Source organism: Penicillium verhagenii (assembly GCF_028828195.1).
Source record: "Penicillium verhagenii strain IBT 33310 chromosome Unknown utg000005l_segment0_segment0, whole genome shotgun sequence".
Lineage (NCBI taxonomy): Eukaryota > Fungi > Ascomycota > Eurotiomycetes > Eurotiales > Aspergillaceae > Penicillium > Penicillium verhagenii.
The window spans coordinates 2,626,852-2,644,825 of record NW_026643169.1 but is presented as its reverse complement, the minus strand read 5'-3'; the positions used below and the strand labels follow the sequence as shown (position 1 = coordinate 2,644,825).

At 49.8% G+C, this 17,974-nt stretch overlaps 8 protein-coding genes across 8 annotated transcripts; 4 read left to right on the top strand and 4 right to left on the bottom strand.

Moving 5' to 3' along the window:
• Nucleotides 1-1,271: 1,271 nt before the first annotated feature.
• On the top strand, nt 1,272-3,326 carry N7466_004508 (WD40 repeat domain-containing protein; the record flags this gene model as incomplete). Its single annotated transcript, XM_057163905.1, has 4 exons — nt 1,272-1,321; nt 1,414-1,430; nt 1,571-1,719; nt 1,797-3,326. The coding sequence occupies 4 exons, from the start codon at nt 1,272-1,274 to the stop codon at nt 3,324-3,326; spliced, it is 1,746 nt and encodes a 581-aa protein (XP_057022586.1).
• Nucleotides 3,327-4,123: 797 nt separating this feature from the next.
• Nucleotides 4,124-5,055, bottom strand: N7466_004507 (uncharacterized protein; the record flags this gene model as incomplete). Its single annotated transcript, XM_057163904.1, has 2 exons — nt 4,124-4,445; nt 4,505-5,055. 2 exons carry the CDS (start codon nt 5,053-5,055, stop codon nt 4,124-4,126), a joined length of 873 nt encoding a protein of 290 aa, XP_057022585.1.
• Nucleotides 5,056-5,513: 458 nt separating this feature from the next.
• Nucleotides 5,514-7,306, top strand: trpE (anthranilate synthase TRP2; the record flags this gene model as incomplete). Its single annotated transcript, XM_057163903.1, has 4 exons — nt 5,514-5,525; nt 5,612-5,760; nt 5,855-5,928; nt 5,997-7,306. 4 exons carry the CDS (start codon nt 5,514-5,516, stop codon nt 7,304-7,306), a joined length of 1,545 nt encoding a protein of 514 aa, XP_057022584.1.
• A 171-nt stretch (nt 7,307-7,477) lies between these two features.
• N7466_004505 (uncharacterized protein) lies at nt 7,478-9,331 on the bottom strand (the record flags this gene model as incomplete). Its single annotated transcript, XM_057163902.1, has 1 exon — nt 7,478-9,331. The coding sequence occupies one exon, from the start codon at nt 9,329-9,331 to the stop codon at nt 7,478-7,480; it is 1,854 nt and encodes a 617-aa protein (XP_057022583.1).
• Nucleotides 9,332-9,794: 463 nt separating this feature from the next.
• Nucleotides 9,795-11,556, top strand: N7466_004504 (hexokinase family protein; the record flags this gene model as incomplete). Its single annotated transcript, XM_057163901.1, has 2 exons — nt 9,795-10,240; nt 10,296-11,556. 2 exons carry the CDS (start codon nt 9,795-9,797, stop codon nt 11,554-11,556), a joined length of 1,707 nt encoding a protein of 568 aa, XP_057022582.1.
• A 497-nt stretch (nt 11,557-12,053) lies between these two features.
• On the bottom strand, nt 12,054-12,512 carry N7466_004503 (BolA family protein; the record flags this gene model as incomplete). Its single annotated transcript, XM_057163900.1, has 2 exons — nt 12,054-12,226; nt 12,299-12,512. The coding sequence occupies 2 exons, from the start codon at nt 12,510-12,512 to the stop codon at nt 12,054-12,056; spliced, it is 387 nt and encodes a 128-aa protein (XP_057022581.1).
• A 278-nt stretch (nt 12,513-12,790) lies between these two features.
• Nucleotides 12,791-14,135, top strand: N7466_004502 (Nif3-like dinuclear metal center hexameric protein; the record flags this gene model as incomplete). The annotated part of the gene is made up of 4 exons (XM_057163899.1): nt 12,791-12,852; nt 12,914-12,957; nt 13,025-13,150; nt 13,261-14,135. 4 exons carry the CDS (start codon nt 12,791-12,793, stop codon nt 14,133-14,135), a joined length of 1,107 nt encoding a protein of 368 aa, XP_057022580.1.
• A 1,141-nt stretch (nt 14,136-15,276) lies between these two features.
• N7466_004501 (epsin) lies at nt 15,277-17,316 on the bottom strand (the record flags this gene model as incomplete). Its single annotated transcript, XM_057163898.1, has 4 exons — nt 15,277-16,634; nt 16,697-16,917; nt 16,972-17,041; nt 17,244-17,316. 4 exons carry the CDS (start codon nt 17,314-17,316, stop codon nt 15,277-15,279), a joined length of 1,722 nt encoding a protein of 573 aa, XP_057022579.1.
• Between the last annotated feature and the right edge of the window lie 658 nt (nt 17,317-17,974).

Genomic DNA, 17,974 nt, shown 5'->3' with positions numbered 1-17,974 from the left:
ATTGGAATTCCCGTGACGTCTTTTTGGCCCGATACATCAGGTTGGTCTGAAAACGTGTTTCCAACATATAACTGAGTCATCAACTTTGAATAGTAGTTACTGGATTCTAAGGTTATTAGCTGGGTCAATATGATATGCATATCTCCTTTTGCTATCAATTGATAGGTATAAATTAGGTGGATCATTGACCGGTGTCAGAATGCAATGTTAGTAAGAACCAAGTCCGACCGCATATAATTGGGTAGACGCTAGCTATGTATCCCTTGATTAAAGCTTTTGACATTTTAAACATTTGAAAGTGTCTTAAGTGGGTATGTTCAATGTTGCTTCAATCAATCTGAAATCATGGGATTGACCTGATCATTTCTATATTGTCATATAAGCTATGGAGCATATAGCATGTACCTAGGAGAATTTGGGGGATCCCTAGTTCATCTGATATCGTTTGACGACGTACATGGGATCTGGATCCACGCTACGATCCACCTTTTTTTTTTTGCCGCCCTGCAGTGTTGCCGGGTTCGGGTGCGTGCAGGTGTACGCTAGGGAACAAAGACCCCCCCGTGAGAGATTCGGGAATATTGGAGAAATCATGACAAATTTGAGTAATTGAAGAAGCATTCGGATACCAGAAATCATCTCATATAGAAATGCCAAATTAAAGTACTTAAAGTAAAGATATAAGTGGAGAAAGTGTCGATAGTAAGCGAGTCGCACGAGAACAGGGCCGCGACCGAGTGGAGGAACGCCACACAGGATTGGCTCTTGCATTCGAGATTGGAGCACCCACTTCCCAGTGGCTAGTGCGCTTAAGCTCAACCGTCATGAAGGTCATCTTCAATTATTCCTTCTCTCTTCATAATTCCCTTTCACTGCCAAAAGTGCCGCTCCCGTTTCCCCTAGTGGCTTATTGGCTGAAGTCTTGAAATCCTCTATCCTCTATTCCGCGGCTCTGCCTCTCCCTTTCCCACTTCTTTCCCCCCCAAACTCTCTTTTCCCTTTTCAACTCCGCATCAAATCATAAACCCTTGAAACTCCCCCATAGCCACCGGATATTCAACTCCGACACGTTACGCGCATTATCCACTCTTGATTGACTTGAGATCGCCCCCCCTTTCCCTTTTCCATCTTGGTCTTTTCTCCGGCTCTTCCTTGTCTCCACATTCGAGAAACCTCCACTTTTGATTTTCCAACTTCCCTGACGGAAGCGCTACATCCCATCCCCCATCCCATCTGGCATGTTCCACCCCTAGGTGGTCGCACATGTAATCATGGCACAACCTGACCTTACATCGCATCATGTCAACTACTTAATATGGAGGTATGATCACGTCCCCTTAGTTCCCTTCCGCTCCCCACCGCCATCTGCTTGTCATCTGCAGCCACTAACTCGTGATTCGCTTTACGCCACAGGTACCTTCAGGAGTCAGGTTCGTATCTTTGCGCCTTGTCACTTTATTCATTCAACTTCATCCCAATCATCTCGACACCCATGCGCCAATGCACCAACGCGCGCCATAGGCGCGCACTCTCTAGCTGCTGGACACTTCATTCTAACATCGTGCTACAGGTCATGGCGAAGCTGCTGTATCACTGCAGCGAGCGTGGTACCCGGAACCACAGACTCTCCCATTTGCGCGCCATATTCAGACTCACGCGCTGGTGTCGTTAGTCCAAAAGGGCCTGCAATATCATGAATTGGAGTCATCAATTGACAAGGTAGGCTTGCGCGACCACTTCGGGCATCTTGACCCTGTTGATACCGGCCTATAAATAACCTAACCAAACATCTACAGGAGGGAAACCCCATCACATTTACACCCACCGACTTTTTTTTCGGCCCGGAACCCTTTGAGGTGGCCGCTTTGAAAAGCCGGGATGAGGCTGGCACAGACCACCCCGCGCCAGAATCCGCGGACGACCGCATAACTAATGGCCATTCGCCCGAGGCTCCCGGGTTGAAACGAAAAGGCGAAACTAATGGCGACTCGATGGAGGTGGACGCCGGAACTGAAAGCAAGTCAAGCTCGCCTATCCCGGATCCAGTGGATGGGGATGGGGACGTGAGCATGGGGGCCGATGAGGTGCCTCAGGAACCCACACTCAGCACGGGCACCAGCGTCGGCGTCCAGATCTCCCCCGCCAAGGCTGCCGATTTGACACCCGACACCGCCTGCCTAGATCTATATGATCACGTGTTCAGCACCGTTTGGCGCCCTGGGGACCCGACAATGCTTGTGGCCAGAGGAGAGTCCTTTTGCAGTTTATTTAAACTGTCTTCGTCCTCGGATCCTGTTCAAAATAAGTTCGTTGACCTCAAGGCGAGCGAATCCTATGTATCCGCCGTTGCCTGGGATGGTATCGGTACCAAATTGGCTGTGGCCTCTATTCGGGATATGAAGGGAGTGATCACTATGTACAACGCTGAAGGCAACGTGGTGGATATGCTTCCGGATCTTCCTCGAATGATCAGTGGCTTGCACTGGGCAGAACATGGTCCCCAATTGGTGATTGTTGCATCTAACGAAAAAGACTCCGAACTGGCGCTCTGGGACGGCACTCAACGACCTGACGAATACGAAACTATGCTCTTGAAAAACCAAATTTACGATTTGGTATGGGCTGGACACAACCAAATTTTTGCGTGTGGGCACGGAATGGTCTATCAATGCGGCGTGGATCGGAATATCCATTTGATCAAGGAGTACAAGTCCGACAGGGAGACTGCATGGACCTTCATCCGCTCCATCGAAACTACTGACGGCCCTGTTATAGTTGTGGCAGGGTCCGATAATGCACCAGACTCAGAAAGTGCCACGATCTGGGTCCCAACCCATGACATTGTCATTGAAAATGCACACCAGGAGGCAATTACGGCCATTGACATCCGGCCCCAGTCACCTGCACAGCGCCGAACTTCTTCGATCACTGGAAAATTCCCAATCACCATCGCTTCATATTCGGTAGATGGCACTATCAATGTGTGGAATGTAGATTTGGAACAGAAGGATTTCCAACGAATCCACCGATTCCGCCTGGGCCCTGATATACCCGCTCTTGCCGGTGGCTTTTCACCAGACGGATACGCTCTTGCAGCAGTTAGCAAAGATCGCCTCTTCATTTGGAATGCCGAGCGCGGTGGCGACCCTATGGCTGTTTGGACCGCCCCGGGTTCGAAAGAAGTAAAGGAGGAGGCTGATGCCCCCACAAACGGACAGAATGGTCATGCCGCGTCAACTGAATGTGCTCTCTCATGGGATCCTGATGGGAAGAAGCTTGCATATGGTTTCGGAAATAAGGTTGGTCTTTTGGATTCAGTGCGATGATCAAGACAATTTGACTAACACTACCTGACAGATGGCCATCGTTAATCTTCAGCGGTGACCGCTATAAAATGTCCCAAAAGAGTCAAATGACAAGGCATCAAGCTTAATATGTTGAATATAGCAAATCTCCTCCTTTTACTCCTGGTTCACCTTACGGCTTTTAAGTCGCTTTCTTTTCTTTTACAACTGGAGTTACCTGACCAAAAGATGGTCTTATTGATACCTTGAACAAGGGTAGATCCTGGCACATTTGCTCCTGCCTCACTTGTCTCCCCTATTTAGGCATGATGGTGGAAAATGTATCCGACCTGAAAACACCATCAAATGCCTTTCTACTTTCAAGCACGATCCGATGTCAATACAGTTGACCAATTCTCCCCCATCATGAAAAATGGCGCAAACCTTCCAGTTGTCACCCATCTTGTTCTACATATTTTTCCCCCTCCGGACATACATTTTTGATTTAGAAGATGCATTACGGCATGCATTGCTTGGAATAGGATTTGGGCACGGCGAACGAAATGGATCCTGGCGAGATATGGGTTTGATTTTTCTGATGTTATAACCTGGGAGGTTGGTGGCTTGATTCTCGTTTTGTATTTCAAAGCAAAAATGCATTGACCCTGAAATTGTATTCTAAATCTCCAGCTGCGTTCACTTGCATTGATGGGACCACTTGCTGTCCTAAAGTCGACTCCGTGTTTTTCGTAATCTTCATAGTATCGTAATCGTAAAACTATCTATACATCCAAGTCTATACAACTGTACATAGTATGTGCCCAATTTGTTCCCCATGATCAAGTATTTAACAGCTGGCGCTGTCTTTGCTCTCTCCTTGTTCTCCGCCCGCGTGCTCGGACCTGGAAACCATCTTCAACATCTCTCCACCCGCGCATCCATGCGCTCAATCCATCTAGTACAATCTCTCCCTCTGTTTCGCCCATCTCATCAATGTGTTTGCGACCACCCCATCCCCGTTTGCTTTTTCGGCGTACGAGATCTCTTGAAGCTCGGGTTTTTTGCTGTTCTTCTTGCATCCCTTCAATCCAATGTTGAAGTCCGTGGATAGTTCCTTGGATCACTTCCAATTCAATTGCATCTTCCACCAGATCCGAGCGCCTGGGTACCAACCATAATCAGCAAGAACCCAGATTAAGTAAAGAAGCACGTGCACTTACAGTTCGGACACTTCGTCTTCCAATTCAGCTACCGTTCTCGTCAAGCCACGGCACCGATCCTCATAGACCTCCCGAATCTCGACAGACTCAGTCCGTCGCTGATGCAGCTCTTGGTTCAAGGAAACCACCTCTCCCAAAAGCGCTGTCAGCTGGGTCGACATTTCCTTCCGCTCGTCAAGAATACTCCTCGCTAGCCAATCCGGTTCTTGCAACTCCGCCGCATTAGGCTCTCCGAGCAAAGACTTTGTGCGAAAGCTCCGTCGCCGGGCTTCAAGTGATTCCTCTTGCGCAAGCTCCGGTTCCGGGTCCCTTAGGATGGCCTCGATCGCATCGAGGTGCTGATGAATCAAAGGGCCTGTATTGCTGTCTCTGCTGTCTGCGCCGAGATATGCAAATGCAAGTTGCGACAGTTCTGCAAGGCGGTCCTGCCATGCAATTACTGTGGCTGGACGCGCATCAGTTGTGGACTGCTTGATCGGTATTTCAATTGGCTCAGTACGCTGAACCACAGCTTTGGTCACTGTGAGACCATTGTATTCTGGTGATTCCATGTGGATGTTTGTATGTGACAGGTTCTTCATGGTGGATGCATGAAAGAAACCATTGCTAATCGCACCAGTTGGACGAGATGTGGCTGGGGATCTGCAGCTTCATCTCATCGGAATCGTCGCTTATCGATAACCGATAATCAAAGGTCCCCCACGCTTAACCCTTTTAGGGAATGCTGAAAAGAGGGCTGCAAACTATTGATGTAGAGCTGCGAAAGGTAAATCTATAATAATCTATCGTTGGCTTGGTTATTGACATGTAAGTTAGGGAACTCCAGATCCAGTTTAATACAAACTACTTACAGAGTATAGTGGCTTGAAGTGGAGAGTAGCCTCTAAAAAAGGGCCCGAGTTAAAGCCCCACATCGACTCATTTTCCCACCGCCAAATCTCTCTGTGACATCGGGTTGATCCAGTAACCAGTCTTTGTCCAGTTATTGAACAGCAATTTCACGCAGACAATGGTGCCTTCTGTAAGTATGACTGTTGAATGCAAATTTCAAGAAGCTATTACCCATTGGCATCCAGACTGCTGACCCTTGTTTGCGGTCTGACTCAGATTACTGCAGTCCCGTCACTCGAGACGGCGCGAGACGTGATCTCGCAGTCGAGAAATTCCAAGTTTGCCCCGAACTTGCTGCCGGTGACTGCCTCTATCACCGCGGATCTCTTGACCCCTACATTGGCATATCTTAAGCTTGCAGAGAAGTAAGCGTGTCTCTTGCACAATGCGACGACCGTGCCCCGCAGCGCATGGCGGGGACATTTTAGAGCGGCGAAGCTAACCCTGCAATTTTTATAGTTCTCGTTTGTCATTTTTGTACGAGAGCGCAGCAACTACAGAGACCATTGGGCGATACAGTTTTGTTGGTGCAGGTGGGTGATGTGTCGATCAGCCCACACGTGCTCATGTTTGTCTGACTCATGATTTTTTTTTTTGCTAGACCCCCGAAAGGTGATCAAGACCGGACTAGGCCATGGCCCCGAGGCTGACCCTCTCCCATACCTGGAGGAGGAGCTGTCCCAGTTCCGCGTTGCCACTGTCCCTGGCCTCGTTCTCCCTCCTTTGACCGCCGGAGCCATCGGATATGTGGGCTACGATTGTGTTCGATACTTCGAGCCGAAGACTGCTCGGCCCATGAAGGATGTGTTGGGTGTGCCGGAATCATTCTTCATGCTGTACGACACCATTGTTGCTTTCGATCATTTCTTCCAGGTCGTCAAGGTCATCACCTATGTCCCGATCCCCGACTCGGATGCCGATATCGAGGCCGAATACCGTAAGGGTGAGGCGATCATCAAGAAGACTATTGAGACCCTCTTGCAGGATCGCACACCATTGCCGCCACAGGGTCCCATCGTCCAGAACCAGGAATACACCTCCAACATTGGCCAGGAGGGATACGAGAAACACGTCAAGACCTTAAAGGCGCACATCGGCAAGGGCGATATCTTCCAGACCGTGCCCTCACAACGGCTGTCGCGGCCCACATCTCTCCACCCCTTCAACCTTTTCCGTCACCTTCGCACCGTCAACCCCTCCCCTTACTTGTTCTATATCAACTGCCAAGACTTCCAGCTCGTGGGAGCTAGCCCCGAGCTTCTTGTGAAGGAAGAGCGTGGCCGAATCATCACGCACCCGATTGCTGGTACCGTAATGCGCGGTAAGACTCTAGAGGAAGACAACGCGCTGGCCAACGAGCTGCGCAGCAGCTTGAAGGACCGAGCCGAGCACGTCATGCTGGTGGATCTGGCACGTAACGACGTGAACCGCGTGTGCGACCCAAGCAGCACCCAAGTCGACCGCCTGATGGTCGTCGAGAAGTTCTCTCACGTCCAGCATCTCGTCTCACAGGTATCCGGTGTCCTGCGCCCCGGCAAGACCCGCTTCGACGCCTTCCGATCCATCTTCCCGGCCGGAACTGTTTCCGGTGCGCCTAAGGTGCGCGCTATGCAGCTGATTGCCGAGCTCGAGGGCGAGAAGCGTGGTGTGTATGCCGGTGCCGTTGGATACTTTGGATACAACATTGCCAACAATGACGGTTCCAGCGAGGTTCCCGGTGCCATGGATACCTGTATTGCGCTGCGCACTATGATGGTCAAGGACGGTGTTGCGTACCTGCAGGCTGGTGGTGGTATCGTCTTCGACTCTGACCCGTACGACGAGTACATCGAGACGATTAACAAGCTCGGTGCTAATGTCGCTTGTATCCGCGGCGCGGAAGAAAAGTATCTCAGCATGGAGAGCAACTAGAGAGCATGGTCATGGAGGGTTTGCAATTCCAGCGATTTCGGAGGGTAAAGACAAATTTCAATGATTTACGCACATTTATTTCAGGTATAGTTTAGACCAATGTATATCTCACATCTATTCCTACTTGACATGCACATAGTATATATGTGTACTATTAGGTATTCAAATGTTCTATGACAATAGTAACTCCAAAGCCGCGTCAATATTTCCTGAAACTCCAATCGCCAAGTCATCTTCCTCCAGTTCCCAAGGAACACATCCCGAAGCCTCCATTCCAACACGAATCAACCGAAACTGTCGACTTGACGATTCAGATACAGCATCTTCATCTGGCCACCTTAATACGCCGGGGGTATTCAAACCAGCTCCCAGCTCTAAAATGACAGTCCCACCAGACTGTTCATCACCTTCCAATTCCTTGAAGAACTGCTTCCAAACCCTTTCCTGTCCGATATAAGGGCCCGGATTGAAGTAACCACCCCCACGCACACAAATTGTCAGCTCTCCGCCACAAAACCGGCATGTCGGGACCAACGCCTCATCAGTCAAAGCCTGAGAAACAGGATCAATGAATGGCAAAGCCGCATCAACAAAAGGTCCAGAAGGAAAAACCGCATCAGCCCGACACTTCTTAAAGCACTGCAAATACTTATATTGACCTTGAGGCGTCGAGATCTTCTCATCTGGAAACCCATTCTTGACGAAGAACCCATCCGCATTCGAGGTGCGGATATGATATCTTCCTCCATCCGCAAACCGATCCGTTAGCCCACGCAGGAGCTGATATTTCGGCGAAACGGGCCACTTGCGTACCATATCCAAGTGCAAGAAATAGTAACCCCATTTCTGTCCTGGGCTATCCCAGCCACCGTATCCGAAGACATCATACAATCGCCGCAGACCCTTTGCCTTGAAGGCCGGGAAATGGGAATCGAATAGAGCGGTCGAGGTATAGTCGAGGCCTGCCGCAGCAGAGAGGCCCGCGCCAGCAGTGATAATGAGGGACGATGCATCTTCGAGCCAAGCGCGTGCTTTCAAGATAGATGGATTTAAATTAGGCGTCTGACGAAGAGACGGTGGTGAAATTAACTGCGAGGGAGTTTCCAGATCAGAACAACTCTGCTTCAATCCAGATAGCAAGTCCCGGTAGAGAAGACGGTCTTTCTCGAGGAACGTATCGAAGATGATATCCGTGATGGTAGATGTCGAGCTATGTTCCTGGTACCAGGACACCACGGTCTCAACGGCAATGCTCGCAGCAAGAGCAGAGGGGAACGCAAAGAGGCCTGTGGAGATACAGCAGAAGGCGACAACCTTCCGGCCATCTGGCAGAGGGGGCAGCGCGTCCGCCGCATCCAAGCAAGCTCGATAGCACGAAGCAAGCTGGGCTTTGTGGTGCGGTTTCGGGCTCTCTCTGCCATCCAGCTGCGGGCCGACGGTGTGCAGAACCCATTCGGCCGGAAGAAGGAATCCCGGGGTCACCTTTGCACATCCGACCGGCTCTGGATGTCCTTGTGCTTTGATAAGCTCGTGGCAGGCATCTCGTAAGCGGGGGCCCGCGGCTGAATGGATGACATTATCGATGCAAAGATGTTCAGGGCGGAAGCAGCCCTCGAGCTGGGAATTAGCGGCGTTGACTATAGCAGTGACTTCTGACAAAGTGGTGATATCGCCTTTCCAGCATGAGATGCGCAGAGGACTGCTATTTGATGTTTGGGGTTGGATTGTGACGTCGGTCTTGATGGATGTTGTGGATGTGAGTAGTTTGTGCTGGTTGTTGTATTGGATTACTGCTTCGATGTGGGCGAGGGAAGCTGCTGGGATCTTTGGAATTGCAGGTCTTTGGCAGAGTGTTTGTCGGAGGGCTTGTAATTGTGACCATGTATCTGTTTCAAAAATCCATTCTGAGCTCCTGTGCTGTGTGCTGTGTCCGCACGAATGGTGGTGTGCTGGTTCGGCTTGGGCTTTTAGAAGGAAGCGAAGAGCCTCTTTAAGCTGTGAAGAAATTGGGATCTTGGTCCCCATTCTGAATGAAGAATTTTAGTAGAAGATGACACTACAAAACAACATTCTTTTTTTTTCGAGACTTGAATCTGTTGGTTATAAAGCCCTAGTTATAGGTACAGTGCAAACAGCGGGATTATTTCCGTTGCTTGATGTGTAATCATGTCACATGTGTTTGATCTGTTTGCTGTTGAAGCAAACACTCGTGGGCTTTTGCTTAGGAATAACTCAGTTGATCTATGGAGTATAGTACATACTAGTACCTACTAGATACTCTAGTACTCAGGCACACTTCCAAGATGGAAAATTCCAAAAAATATCAGTCAAAGACTCTTGATTTCAGACGCAATAACGATGACTGCTAATGCTGTTTACATAGATTAGATCGCAGACATGATTGGTTCAACTCCCGCTCCGGCATCCGGGGAAATCCACGCAACATGCTCAATTCAGGCACCAAGGTTGTCACCAACCACATAACACCATGGCCAGATCGGATGCATTACAAAATTTCTTACAACCATTAAGGATTGAGGTGGAAAGGCTCTACCGTCTATCCTACCGTCTTTCTAATACATATCGTGCACTGGCAGCGGATTCCTCAGAGCAGTTCTTCCCCACTGCCACCACACGTTTGCCCACTGGGCACGAAAAGGGGCGCTATCTAGCAGTCTATCTCGGCTTATTCTATCTTCGGGTGGCATTTATTGACTTACTTGGCGAAGAACAAGTAGAGAAACACTCGCATGTTCGACGTACGTTAGAGAAAGCATGGCCAATTGAAAATCGCCTTCGCCAAGACAAGGCCGACTCTTTATTTTCCTGGATTGGAGATTGTATTGCGGAGGTCATTCATGATGACTTGGCCAACTCCAAGGACGATGCGCCGTCCGAGATCACAATGGGCATCTCATTCTGTTTCCCGATCAAGTAATGTCCCTTGTTGCTAGCATGCATTGGAGGTGAACTAACACACCTTTTGTAGACAAAAGCTTCTGAATGAGGCGATTCTCATGCCTACTGGGAAAGGATTCACGTTGAAAACCTCTCTTAATCTTCGCCAGGCACTGCTTGATGGATACGAGTGCCATACCAGACGCTCCGGCGAGGATCCTGCTGAAATGCCCGCAAAGCGCCAGAAGAAATACTGTCTGCCTAAACTCAAAATCACCGTCATGACTAACGATACCATTGCCACATTTGCATCTCTGGCGTATTCAATCCGCACTCTACCCAACACCCGGGTCGTCATGGGTCTTATTGTAGGCGCGGGCTGCAATTCAGCCGTGCCTATGAAATTGACTGATCTCCAGAACGCGAAGATTCAACACATTCGCGAAAAAGACCCCGATGCCGAGGAGACTATCGTGTCTACTGAATGGACGCTACGGGGTGCAAGCGAACCATTGGACGAGTTGAAGATCATGAATAAATGGGATGCCGAACTCGAAGCGCACTCCAACCGCCCTGGATTCCAGCCCCTGGAATACATGGTCGGAGGTCGATATATCGGCGAACTAGTACGCATTATCTGCTACGATTGGTTCCATAGAACGAAGGCAGTGCCCCGGGCTTCGCTGCCTACAAAGCTAGTTGAAGAGTATACCTTGACCACAGATTTCCTGTCACTAGTGGTGGCACCGAGCTATTCTGATGAGGCACTTGCGAAGGAACTGTCACAGAAACTTCCGGCCCCAGAATCCAGCGACTGGGAATGGACGTCCGAATATGCAGGGCATCTTCGATCTATAGCAGCCGCTGTACAGGATCGATCTGCAGCTTTGATTGCAGCTGCAACAGTCGGGCTACTTGCTTGCACGCGCGAGATTCAGTTGCAGGATACCGAATCCCCAGACTCACCAGCAGCAGACACCTCGGATAAAGCACAGCAGACGGCCAATCAGGAAAATCAGCCTCCAGAATTTGGATCCTCAACATCAGGTTGGCAGAATGGACCCGAAGAGCTGGTGGTTGCGGTGTCTGGTGGTGTAATACAGCACTATCCGCTCTATAAACAGACCATTCAACGATATATTGATCGACTTATAATCAGTGCTGGGCCACAAAGCGAAGGAAAGAGCATTTTTCTTCGCGAAGCTAGCGATGGTGGCATTATAGGTGTGGGTGTTCTTGCGGGTACTATCGCAGGGGAGATCAAGGGAATTATTGGCTCTACTATGGAAGAACAACAGAAATTTGAAGAAAATCTACGAGAAAGCTGCAAGGACATCACGAATGTCCGCTGAAGCCAACATTTTATTTGGATATTAATACCGACATCATGCATATAATGAGAGCCTAACATGGAGTGGATATCAAAATACGATTGTATAAGATCCTTTGAAAGCCTTTTCGAATCCACCTGAGATTGATCATTGGCCATGGGCGGTATCCATGGATGCCCAGGATAACAGCTGGATTTTCTTGAGTTCTTCCGTCCCTTCTCATATGTATACACACTACTTGATAGTAGCTGGATTTAACAAATGTTCTTTGTGCTTTTGTAAAGACATTAATGGACATTAAGCTCTATCATACAGAAATCCCAATAGTCGACACCACCTTGACTATGCCAACTATCCCAAGGTATCATCAAAATCCCAACAAGTTTCGCAAAAACAGGGCTTCAAAAGTTGAACGGACGACAATAAGAATATAATCACAGGTCAAATGATCTGGTTATGCCATCCTTCCCCCGTATCAATTGTGACAATCTTTAGTGTCTAGTAATTTTTCAAAAAATTTACTGCTGGAGTGCCTGCCACTGCTCGGGGGTGTAGCACTTAGGAGTCCAAGCGTGAATGGCAGCGATCTCAGCCTTCAGAACGGAGTTAACGAGGCGGTGACGCGCAAGCATATTCTTGCTCTCGAACTGTGGGGAGACGATCACAGCTTGGAAAGCCTGGCCGCAGCCACCTATAGAAAGGAAACAACGATCAGCATTCGACCTTAACAGACAACCAATTTTTCCCCAAGTCCAATTCCTACCTGACAAATCCTCAATCTCAACATGTTGGGCCTGCAGCACGTCGAGCAGCTTGAGCTTCAGCGACTCTGCAGTGATACCCGAGGTGTCGGCCATGGCGGCGTTGACGGCGGCGAAGGAACGCGCGGAGAGGGAGAAGGCGGCGCGCTGGGGAACCGGGCGAAGGAGATAGCTACAGCCTCTCAAGACAGTGAAAGCAGAAGTGCGGGAGAACATCAAGCACGATCGGAGCGAGAAATGATTTCGTTGAGCCTCCGGATGGAAGATGAATTGATGAGGTTCATCTGTATTACAAATTCAGCCGCTGTGGCTGGTGTCGGACTATAGAGCTTCGGGTGGACAGATTATCCGATATACTTGCAGTTCACGTGCTGATACTGGCTTTCGATAGCGTCACTGTGTTTCCACTTTTGAGATCTGTAACTTCTTGGATTTCTTTGCATTGCTTTGGTTCCATGAATCCTTTACGTTTTGCCCTACGAAGCTATTCCACTATGTCGTCCACTCCTGCTTGCTCGCCCTTCACCCGGGCTGTAGTCAGCTCCATGAGAAAACTGTACGTTTGATCATATTAATAGCTCCCCGCAATTTGAGCTTTATTGACCCGCTATACACAGGTACCCTGAGGCATTGGCCGATAAGAGCTTTGACAACACTGGACGTGAGTCAATTATTCTAGCTTTAATTGTAGTATGATTTAAATGTACTGACGCATATTCTTTCTTTAGTGCTCCTCGAAGCTCCATTTGAGCCGTCGCGACGCCAGAAGAATTCCGTGTTGCTGGCCATTGATTTGACAACAGCGGTTGCAGATGAGGCCATTCGGCGTCAAGACTCGGCTATTGTTGCGTACCGTATGTCTTCTAACAAATCCTGCCTTAACATCCCTGCGCCAGGCTGTCCGCTCGAGGGATATGACCTGTCGATTTCGAAAAACAAACTTTGGCTAATATTGTTGTCTCAGACCCAATCATTTTCCGCGGTCTAAAGTCCCTTACTCTCGAAGACACTCAGCAAAGGTCTCTATTGCGACTTGCCCAGCATGGCATCAGCGTCTACTCTCCGCACACCGCCGTCGACACCGTTCCCGGTGGTATGGCCGACTGGCTCTGTGACGTCGTAACCGGCACATTCAAATCCGACTCCAAGCTGCAGTCTCCAGCCAAGGACTGTGCATCTACCTTGTACTCGGCACCCACTTACCCCCAGCCTGAATCCGTCCCGAATGCCGCATCAGCCAGTCCCTCCCAGCAAATACCCCACACCCGATCCACAATTCACCCCTCACCTCCGGCTTCCATCCCCGAGGGCTTCGAGTCCGCTGGTGCGGGCCGTTTGGTGACATTCAATGAAGCCCAGCCTCTCACGACCTTGATTGACCACATTGGCCGTGGTGTCGGTCTTCCGGGTGGAATTCCTATTGCGACTCCCCAAGGCAAGTCGATTGACGAAATTCGTATTCGCACTGTTGGTATGTGCCCTGGGTCTGGCTCCGGAGTTCTTCTTCGCGGAAACGAAATCCCCGATCTTCTTTTCACTGGAGAAATGAGCCATCACGAGGCCCTTGCGGCTACAGAGAAGGGTTCGGTCGTTATCTCCTTGGCTCACTCCAACTCCGAACGCGGATATCTGTGTGCTGTCATGCGCAACCAGCTTCTTCGTGAGGTGTCACAGACTTGGCAGAGTGACCGAAAGGAAGCTCTCCAGGCTGCTCAGGATAGTTCCAAGCAGGGTGGAGCTGCCCCCGGCTCTCAGGATGTATACCAAGATGCCAGTGTGGAGGTTTCTGTTAGCGAAGCTGATCGTGACCCCTACGGAATCATGATCTGGCGTGCTTAGTCGCTCGGCACCTATGTAGTACCATTTATAACTGAGAATAAAATATACAAACAAGCATCCTGAAGAAAACCGATTTGAATCAATCTGACGTTCTAGTATATATCATTCATGTGTATTTCAGCACGCTATACATAGGTAGAGTCATATGATTTAATGTTAGCTAACAGCACAGAAAGGTTGTTAGTTGTTACTAGTTCTAGATAGGATAATAAAGTCGATAAGTGTAGTGTCAAAAGGAACAATTCATTTGTCCTTTTAACAACCGGCACCCGTATGGTCGAGCGGTATATCCCTCCCATATCACCCCAGGTGGCCCCAAGGTTAGCCGTCGGGACCTTGGCGGATGGTGATGGTACACCGGGCAACATCGCCCACATGTGCAGAGCAGATCTCCGATACCAAGCATTATAATCCATCGCCAACCCTCCATGCAAATGTCCAAACTCATAATCAATTCTCCACAACATGAAACTGATCCGATGTCCAAATAAAAGTCCCATCCTTCTCTTGAAAGTTAACCTGTATATAGTATAATACCCAGGCGTATGGCCCGGCGAAAGGTGCAAAATAATGATGTCTCGTAGTACATCAATATTTATGTACCCAGGTCGGCTACGAAATGATACTTCCAAGGCTGGTACTAGCAGATACGGGATTCATTCCAGAAAATCGACTGGGGTGCAATTTTGACATTTACAGGTATATATCGAAATAAGAAAAAGAAAATTCAAAACTGTGGGAGTGAGAAGGATATCCTAAACGATGAGAGCACGGTGACAAATGAGAAACAGTGTGTATGAGGAGAAAGAAAGGGACAAAATGAACCGAGGGAAATATGGAAGGAGGAGTGGGTGTAGTGATGAGAAAATCCCTAGGTTCTGGAGTATTTGGCTTCACAATGCAATTTGCTTGTGTTATCCACGAAGAAAGAAAGGAGGACATGTGTGATGCGGGGGAAGTCAAAAGGTGACAAAAAAGACACGAGCAAGGGTCGAAAGGGACAGCGAATTTCGAGATATGGGAGGGCAAAGAAAGAACAATAAAGAGGTTGGTTGTATCGAGAATCTCAGGTTCATAACGGTCTCTATCGAGCTTAGATGAGACTGAATCAAGTGACTCCACTGACCACAAAAATATGTGGTTACAGATCAATCAGGCTGCCCCCACCACGCTGAGGTTGTTGTTGGGCTCCCCAGGGGTTGCTGTTGGGCTGTTGTTGTTGTTGCTGCTGCGCAAAACCGGTTTGTTGAGGTACACCGGTATATTGCTGACCAAAGAATGGGTTGTTGCCTGTCTGAGTAGCATGCAGACGGTCCAAGCCTTGACCAGCAGAGTTAACGAATGTGCCGGGCGCAGTGTGCTGCGCGGGGATACGCAAGTCTCCAACATTTCCGAAGGTATCCTGGCCTTCGCCGCTTGAAAGGAGCGCGTTCAGGCGAGCATGGTGAGGATCTGTGGAGGGTGGGGTGCTCTTGGGTGGCTGGGGAGCTTGGAAGTTGGCGATCGGGTTAGGCTGGCTAGGTTGGTTGGTCCGAGAAAATTGGGTGATTGGGTTGTTGAATTGGTTAGTGGCGCGATCCTCGGCGAGGGTGTTGAGAGATGGCGGTCCGGTGGCCTGTGGCTGGCTGTTGTACTGGGGTTGAGTACGGGCGGCGAATGGGTTGTTCGAGCCCGTTGGAGTAGGCTTGAGGGCATCAGCAGGTTGGTTTGAAGACCATGGGTTGTTGCTTCCAGCGGATAAGTAATTCTCCTGTGACTGTTGCTGTTGTGGCTGTTGCTGTTGCTGCTGGTAGTTCATCTGTTGCATCTGCGCCATAGGATCGGTGTTTGTTCCGTATGGGTTATTGTTGTGGAATGCAGTCTGCTGAGGCTGGAGGCCCTGCTGCTGTCCGTAGGGGTTCTGATCGAAGCCAGAGGGTTGCTGGTAGCCATTGGCGCCATAGGGGTTCAGGCCAGTAGGCTGGCTCTGGAATCCAGTGGGTTGCGCATATTGGTTGTTAAGGTAGCCGGTCGTCATAGGTTGCTGCTGCTGAGCATTGATCGGGTTACCGAACCAGTCTACCGCGTTCTGTTGCTGGTAGCCCTGGTTATAGCCAGTGGGTTGAACTTGGGCCGGGGTGGTGTCATCGAAGAGCGCATGCGCATTGTTTTGCTCCAACTCGCGCCTGCGCAGCTCCTCTTCTTCCTGGCTAAGCTTGATGGCCTTGGCCAGATCATCGTCTTCTCCTTGGTTTGACGATTCCTTGGCCCGTCGTCGGCGATCCTCTTCGGCTTCGTTCTTGCTGGCTTCGATGGCTAGTCGGTATTCGGTGTCGTCTTCATCGGAACCCTGGCGTCTCCGTCGTTCCCGGCGCGGAGGCTCGTTGCCAAAGCCGCTGCTGCCGTGTCCCTCGTCGAGTCCGCTAACCCGAGTCTTCCAAAGCTTGCGGTCGGATCGCTCACTGCGCAGGCGATCCTCGTCCAGCACGAGTGCAGTAAGTTCCTTGGCCGCCACACGAACTGCGCCATCATCAATACCAACGTCCAAAAAGAAAAGAGAAGAGAATACAAAAAAGACTCACCATTCTGGCCAACGTCCCGGCTTTCTTCATCGACGTACTGGAACTCGCGCAGGGTTTTGATAATATAGACGTTCTTTCGAGCCCATGTGACCACCAATTCGGAGCCCTCGTGCAGACAATAGTCCAGGACCTTCAACGATTTCAGCACGTGGCGCCAGTTCTTGCCCTTATCGTTGAGACGCTTATCGAGCATATCCATGATCTCGTAGAACTCGTTCGGGCTATGCGCTGATGTCAGCTTTCTGTAAATCCCTCGGGTCAGTCAGCCAACCTACCTCCCGAAAGTCATGGCCGCAATCTCGGACATGTCGGTACCCGTCGGGCCCCATGGGTCATTGCTTGTGGCTAAAAAGAAAGAAAGAAACCACGATTAGCACACTGTTGATCAAGTTGAGAGCACGCGATAACCGTGCCCGTCTAGTCCATCGGCGCAGATGTGAAGAAAAGGGGACAAGTGGCAAACCAATGCAGCCTGTTTGTCCTCTGATCGCGATTCTTTTCTGAGAGCTCCGAGATGACCAAACGGTCCAGAAGAAGCCAGACGTACCATTTCGGACCTTGACCTGCACAGAGGAGTATCCCTTAGTGACGTTCTTGACACTGCGCACGACCTTGGACATGGTGCCGGTATAAGCGCGAGGGTCGCAGATAAGCGAGATGTAGGGGGGAAGGAAGTCGCGGTACGAAACCCGATCAGATGGGGTGGGATTCTGGAGTGAAGTGTCTTGCCAAGCTCTCACAACCCACTCGGTGTCAGGGTTTCGGGATAGCGGCCCAAGGCGGCAGTTAGGCGATGTTCAAGGGGTCGAGGGTCTGCTGGGCGCTTTTCAAGGGTGGCGGGAGCGGACCAGCCACAGGGGATAGTATAAAGAATTGAAGGAAAGGAGAGTTTTGGGCAGATAACGGAGAAGGAGAGATGCTTGCGGGAGAGGGGACCGTGGCTGGATTGGGGGGGGTGGAAGAGACAGTTCTTGGCAATGACGAAGCGTAGTTATTGTTAGTACTGGTGGATCAACCTGGACCCTCTTAACATACTGACTTGCATATCAATCTCAATTCTGTTTATTGTTCCTACCAAAGTTCTTTCAATTCTATATTGGAAATTTTCACGTCTTTCTGGTGAGATCAACCCTGTCGACAAAATACAGTTAACTTTCCAGCCAAAATACCACTTGATCCACTCACAGCCACCAAAACCACCATTAGAAAAAGAAAAAACCAACCAGTCCACTCTCACCGGTACATTGATCCAATCCCCGATCTGCAGGGTTCGCTTTC